The sequence below is a fragment of the Lineus longissimus genome, chromosome 4, assembly GCF_910592395.1.
Source record: "Lineus longissimus chromosome 4, tnLinLong1.2, whole genome shotgun sequence".
Classification (NCBI taxonomy): Eukaryota; Metazoa; Nemertea; class Pilidiophora; order Heteronemertea; family Lineidae; genus Lineus; species Lineus longissimus.
Window position 1 is genome coordinate 6,964,248 of NC_088311.1, and position 7,475 is coordinate 6,971,722.

Below are 7,475 nucleotides of genomic sequence, written 5' to 3' on the forward strand. Positions count from 1 at the left end.
AAAAAGAGAATTGTCGACATTCATTTTAGGGAAAATGACTGAGGCCAACCGGTATCATTTTGTCATATTGGTTTGTCTTTCACACGATTCTCCACACTTCAGACAGCCAAGGTCAATTTAGGAGTACCTCAAGAGATGATGTCGACACATGTTATGTAATGAGGGCTCCCAAAATGATAGTTTTCTAGTTTAACAATACCAATCATCATATTTAGCAAGTGTACAACCAGTGATCCTAGACATGGCAATTTAGCCAAGGCCTGAGCCCAGAAATGCATCCTTGCCATACCGGGGAACACACTTTTCAACTACTGGTAGCTGTCACTTTTGGATGCCTGCACTCAGTTCTCTTTCTGGGATATCTTCTCAATTGTTTTCAGTTCAAGTCAAATAATTGTAACGTTACCTGAAATTTGAAGAACTTTCTGAAGTACATCTTTTCACCACTGGCAGTTGTATAAGTGACTGCACACACCAATCTGCAAAAAGAAACCGAAGTGAAATACATCCCCCTTTATTCCAATGTTTATATTACATCAGTCAAAGAAGATATCAAACTATTCGGTAGTTTCATCTTGGACTGGCTTTAGGTTTCAAGCATACTGGCTGACGTCATTAAGTTAAAAGTTAACATTGAGTTTTATAGTCTGATATCAACTGTAATAGAGCTTATCATCCAACTTCACACTTTAAGCTGGGTCTATCCTGCAACAGCTGGCTCTATCCTGCAACATCATTCCCTCAACTGCAAAGCCCCTTACTTACATATGCGTGCCCAGTTCCTTGACTTCATGGTGGATGACATCATCAATGCTGGTGTTTGGAGGCAGCTCAGGAACGGGTTCATTGCTCGCTCCTGAGAGAGAAAGGCGTTGGAGACTTGTCTGTAGGTCTGCCTAGAAGTATGGAAATCAGATTTAACATCTTAGTAACATGGCGTGATAGACATCTCTCTCAGCCAATCCTTTAGGCAGACCCACTTGGCTGACAACACTGTCGAGGCAACTACATCCGGCCCTGTGGGCTCGCGTCAATACACCAGCTTCTCAAGATAGTGGTGAATCAAAAACATAGAGTGTAAGCAGCAGCAGAAGAAGCTATAGCCACATTCCATTACCTTTTTTTCGAGTTTGCCATGAGGGCTGCTCAGTAACAGTCTACAATGTGTGAAGAACTATAAGAAGCATTCTGCACCAAAGGAGTTAGGATGTTCTAAGCCCTACGAATTGAGCCTGTAGGCAGTGATAGAATGATCGACCAAGCTAGCTATAAATTTACATTAAAAGATGACTAATACGTTCGATTAGATTATTCTACTCTCGTGACTGCTTCCATTTCTTGATCCTATTATTGGCATTAGCGGCGGTGCTGTCTTCATGAACCTTCCCCAACCTGATACAACGTTGAGGGATAGGACCTAATGACAATACCACACTAGTGTTGCCATGACTTGCCATATCAAACTTGGGTGTCACCATTGCGGTGTAATTGATCTGGCCACATCATGAGCTTGGAACAATGACATGATGTTGCAACCATGCCAACTTGTTGCCACTTCAGGCGGCTTCAGCTTCTCAGTCTTTCAATGCCATGTAGCTCTGATGAATAGCATGTTGATCAAAATATATCACCATTATCACATCACCGTTATCTCTCCAGCGGGTTGTTTTTGCCACAACGTCAGCACAAACCCCATCATCAAACGCAGTACAACCATCTCTCTGCTGGAGAAACTGATGCAATCGTAGTTTTTCTGCCGCCAATTCTGCAGACTGTTCCATTTATCATACAACAGTTGCAACTCTGACGAATATTCACAAGGGAACGACGATTTGGCCGCAGGTTTTTTATGCTGTCAAACAATTGGGTTTTTGGTTAGGCTGACTCAATGCGAGTGACTTTGCCATAGCCAATATTCGTTTGTAAGAATGCAACACTTTTATAAGGAATAGAATGACTTCACACGCATGACGCCACACATATTCAGTCATGATGTCTGATGTAAAAAACAAATAAATGGGATTGTTTCCTGCTTCTTGACACAGAGATTACATCACTAAATGCCAATTTGATAAAATCATGAAATTTTGAACATTGGTTTCTTACCTTGACCATCACATCCCGACAAATCTGCGAACTGTCATTATGGACACTGATATAACTGGAGAACGTCTCGCCAAGGAAGATGTTCCTGAGGAAAAGAAATAGAAAACTGAGCAGACATAGCAGGAGGTGTGGTGATGTAGTGGCACGGGTCTCTCACTTGCGGTCAAGAGGTTCCTGGTTTGAACCCCACTGTCAGCGTAAGACTCCAGGCATATCTCCTTGCTTCACATGCCTCACTCCTTACTTATTATTGGCTTCTGTTTGTTTTTGGAATTTTTGAAAATTTCCAAAAAATAAATTTTCCCGATATTTCATCAACTCACCCAAAGTTTTGAGGCAGTGTCATGAGTTCCCCAATGCCCAAATTGGGAGCATCTTGCACTGTTGTTAGGTCATTCTTTAAGACGTGGTTGAACGAGTCCTTAGGCAGGTCACTTGTGTCGCATGTGATTGGGTGATTTAGAGTGAGAGCCGGCTTGGTCAGGCGCATCACTGTAAAGAGAGAATGAGAAGAAAGTTTTAGAACGAAAGTAGTTCAAAGTGTTTTTTCGTAATTTAAATCACAAAGCTGATAAAAATCACTGTCCGCGAAGAGCTGCAGGGACCTTTGAAGGTTAAACTTAAACAGGAAAGTAATAGTGTCATCATCCCTGTCAGGCTGTAGGAACATGTCACCAAATCTGAAAAGAAGAACCCTTAACTGCCAGAAACATTTTGACAATCAAACATACTTCAGAGTTACCGAGTACAGAGCTGAAACAACTTAAAATTCAAATTCAAATCGAAACAAAAAACGAGCCAATGGGCACTTTAAGAGATCCACACCATGATGAAAATAAGCATCCATCCTTGTCATGTTGCTTAAACATGTCACCGCCTACCGATGCACTCTTAATCAACGACAACGAGGATCTGATGGGATTTCCTATTAAAGGTGAGGACATGTCCTCAAAGAACATAGAGATTCATCAAGTCAAAATCACGGCAAAGCGATTTCCCTACCTCGAATGCACAACGCATCTCGTTGCAATTGCGGCCGTGGATTCTCTGGAGGAAATGTAACATGTGTATACCTCCCCTCAGCCATCTTGAGTCGGAATTACTCAAGCTGGGCTAGGTAGTAACATTCCTTTAGCACAAGCCACAGATCTTGGTGAAAGCAACGGCAAGCAAAGAAGCGTGGTATTGGTATAAGGCAACCTCAACCAATAACGTTGTGTACACAATAGAAGGTACTGGAAGTCAGCTGACTGACGGGTCAGATCCATCACTGGGATGACGATATTGGCATATCAAACATGAAATTTGCGATGAAATTATTGCCGTGTTTAACCCCTTAGGACTGATTGTGACTTTTCATAATAATACAATTGATTGCCAGAGTTTCTTGCTTGGCGGTATCCATGGAATGAATATTAGAATATATTGATTAACTCTCAAGTATCCATGGTAAGAAAATATAGCTAGTCGTTCTTGTATGGGTCGTATTATTTCTATATTGGCAAATCCAGAAAGCTGAGATGCTACATTATACATGTTGAGAAAAAAAGCGAATTCCTCAAAGACTTTTCACATTTCCTTTGTCATTCAGACTGGCGCGAAAAGTTGAGCAAGAGAGTTGTGGGTACTAAGTATTAATGAATAACTCGTTTTTTTACTATGAGTGAATCCACCTTGTCCTTTAATGTAAAAGGTGTCCCTTTTGAGTGGTTCTGGGTGCCAGTCTGATGACCTTTGTTTTTTTAAAAATGATATGCCAAGTACTAGAGCACTAGATTTTTTGAGAAGTTAATCAATATATTTACTTTTTTAGAGAAGAAAATGAGGTAATATTTTCATTACCTACACTGTAGAACAAAACATGGTCAGTACAGTGTCATAATCATATGATAATTGTCCAATTATTTTTATTGACCAGGAATATATAGTTCCATCAGCTCGCATCCATCACATTAACCCGATAATGACTAAGTGTTCGATGTAACGTTATTTCGCATTCATGGCAAGTTATTTTAACCCAAGTTTAACCAAATCAATGCAGAGGTCATCAATATCGATGATGAATGGGTTACGGTCCAACGATTTTGGGATTGGTTTCGTGGATGGCAAGTCTTGAGTTTATTTCTCCATCTAGTCGGCAAAACACAGAAATTCATTTCATAGTAAGCATTGCGTATATCACAAAAACATCGAGTTTCGAATTACTATGAGGATGAGGCTGACCCTTGTACCCACTAAACATGTGCATCAAGCAGGGAATAGTAGCACAAGAAACTCTAAAGATAATGAAATGATGAACAATCACAAGCTAACTCAAACCTGTATGTACTTTGTGGGCGATGATACGAATCCCGCTTTAAGCTCAGAGTGGTGTAAGAGTAAATTGGTGTTGGGTTACCAGCCCATAAGGCAATTGCTTATGACTTCTGGGGTTGCAGGTTTGATTCTCCTTGATATACTTGCTTTGCTCCTATACTTTTCAGTATTGGGTCTGAAGAACGAACAATGTCAAAGTTGACCATTAGCTCCCAACTCAGGACAATTTCTTTTGAAAGAAGGGAGGAAGAAATGAAACAGTTGGAGAATAATTTCAGGTTTTCAGACACAGAAGTCGACCAATCATGATGTCATAAAACCTGAATGCAACTCGGATCTTGTTCAAGTATCACCATTATTTTAGCCGTTACTATTCCCATAACTCTGGCATCGATCTAATGAAGTGCACCCATAGGACTTTTTCAGAGCCTTGATGATAGATCCATTTTGAACGTCCACAGGAATTTGCTTGTCAATTAATCATGTCGTGTCAGTTTGGACAATGTATGATGTAAGTTATGGCCGCCCCAAGGGGAAATAACAATTTCGTAACTTTGCAATTGGTGTCTATTTTGATGCTGGATGTTAATCCAAGCATGGATCGACTGGTGGCAGCATAGTTGGCCACTTGATGCCAGTGGGAAACTGAGCAGAGATGGGATTAGATGAGTACAGATCGACTACTAAAACAATCTAAAGCAGAATTCAAAATCCAACAACAATCTTGTTTAAACAAAACTGGACTAACCCTTCTACAATTAACTGGCATCCGATTGTGAAATGGTGCGGAGACATCCGACGATCGATCATCCATCACCCCATCCTATTGATTAGCATGATGATATGCACCAAATCATAGCGGAGTGATCTGTCCTGATTGTCCCTGGGGATCTGCTGGGGAATGCAGACAAGATACAGATGAATGACTCAACCAAATTAAAATTTGGATGCAACCTTGGTTGACGATAGATGACCTTGGATGGCAAAACTTTGTTTTACTGATGACATGATGACCGTGGATGCCAAAACTTGGCTTAACTGATGACCTTGGATGGCAAAACTTAGTTTTACTGATGACATGATGACCGTGGATGGCAAAACTTGGCTTAACTGATGACCTTGGATGGCAAAACTTTGTTTTACTAATGACATGGTGACAGTGGATGGCACAACTTGGCTTAACTAATGACCTTGGATGGCAAAACTTTGTTTTACTGATGACATGGTGACCGTGGATGGCACAACTTGGCTTAACTGATGACCTTGGATGGCAAAACTTGGATTCATTTGTGGAACATCAGTTACTGAAAATTGTCCTATTTAAAGCTTTTCATAAACAGCACCTTAAAATGAAGGTTGTGGGAACACATTCCCACAGATTGTTCAATGGAAATAGCCAGCTAATGGTTAATTTGCCCTCCATCCTAAGAAGAATAAATTAGACTGTCAGACACAGCGAGAGAATCCAACAGAGCCGGCTCTGTTGACACGACGTGATATTTTTTAATAATGTTTCAGTCGCTTTTAATCAACCTCTTGTCAGAGGGAACTAATTTCACTGCGACATTGAAACTCAAATGAGACCAGTTCATTTCAAATTTTATGGATTGAAATTCTATCCACCAGCAGTTCAGCCAAGAAATTCACGAGAATTTCATGTAGCCAAGATCTATCAAACCGACGTTTTTACATTCCGTGATCATGATTTAAAGGTCATGCATGTGATGACAGAAATTGAATTAGTTCATTTTGAAGTATTGATTTTTCGAAAGGTTGAATCGGTATGCAAAAACTGACACATCTGCTCAGGCATGATTCTCAATAAATCGTTGCTAGAATCTTGATGAACTGAAATAGACCTACATATAACACTGTTAACCACTGCAGGGGAGCCAATACTTTAGGTGGTAATCTGCTTTGCACAATACATGTCTCGATAACCACATCATCCTCATTTCAATTGAAGTCCCTGGTTCAAGGTGAAAGTTATGTCATTTGGCCTTGGAATATGACAGGTCAAGGTCAGAGTTATATATCAAAATGGGCTTGGAATAAGACGTCTGCTTTGTCCTTACCCTGGATCAAGTTCAGAGGTATGTAAAAAGGCCTTGGAATATGACACCCTCATGACCCTTCTGACAAATTCCTGGTTCAAGGTCAGAGATATGTCAACATGGCCTTGACACACCTGGACTTTTCACAAGTTCCTGGGTCTAGGTCAGAGTAACATCAAAATGGCCTTGGAATATGACACCCAGACTTCTGACAAATTACTAGGTCAAGGTCGGAGTCATGTCAAAATAGGCTAATAGAGAATGACACACCTTTGACCCTGACGAGTCCTTGGATCAAGGTCAGGAGGTGTCAAAGTGGGCTAGCATTTGGCCTAGGAATGAGGAGACATCCATATTTAAGGGATGCAGGTAAAAGTAGACCAACACCTCAAACCACAGACACTTTGGGGTTGGTTTTTACACCACTCCACCACCAAAATTATGTACGAATCTAGATACAATTTAGATCTCACTTGTTGGAATTTCAGTTACCTTTCACCTTTAACGGGTTCATCGTCAGCTAGTCCAGGCTGAACGGTCTTCGGTTGAGGCCATGTGGCTATTTCAAAGCCATGAAAGCCGAACATACAGTGAGAAAATGACTATGACCCTCATACATGATACACGTTTATGATGTTCAAACAGATCACCCCATATACATCAATCCACCTGATGTCATCCAATTGAGAACATCTGTAATCTCAAAGCCACATTATCGCTTATAGAGAAACAGAATTATGCATACTCAGCACTGGCGGTGTGTTCAGAAGCTGATGTGACAGCCGCTGTTTATACATGATAAGGTCATCAAAATGCTGAAACTTATTGAAATATCTCTATAGTCAAGATAGTTGCTTCAAACAAATGCAATTTGCACTATACACCCCCATTCATATTTTAAATCTCCCCCCTGCAACATTTATTTGAACATGTTGAATGTAAGATTGTAACCCTTCACCGTTTTTTAAGTAAGATTACAACTTTTCAGACAGCGCCAAG

General features: G+C 40.5%; 1 protein-coding gene across 3 annotated transcripts in view; it reads right to left on the bottom strand.

The window, feature by feature from the left end:
• Window positions 1-7,475, bottom strand: part of LOC135486187 (trafficking protein particle complex subunit 13-like) — a 49,093-nt gene that overhangs the window by 6,104 nt on the left and 35,514 nt on the right. Inside the window, exons 1-5 of one of the 3 annotated variants that reach the window (XM_064768828.1) lie at window positions 6,969-7,106; window positions 2,430-2,598; window positions 2,107-2,191; window positions 766-896; window positions 407-479 (exon numbers count right to left, since the gene is read on the bottom strand). In XM_064768828.1, the coding sequence (XP_064624898.1) occupies window positions 407-479; window positions 766-896; window positions 2,107-2,191; window positions 2,430-2,598; window positions 6,969-6,990 (480 nt within the window). In that variant the 5' untranslated portion in view covers window positions 6,991-7,106. Of the gene's footprint in view, window positions 1-406; window positions 480-765; window positions 897-2,106; window positions 2,192-2,429; window positions 2,599-3,108; window positions 3,320-6,968; window positions 7,107-7,475 lie in introns of those variants that run through there. The other 2 variants (XM_064768826.1, XM_064768827.1) reach the window with 2 other exon arrangements.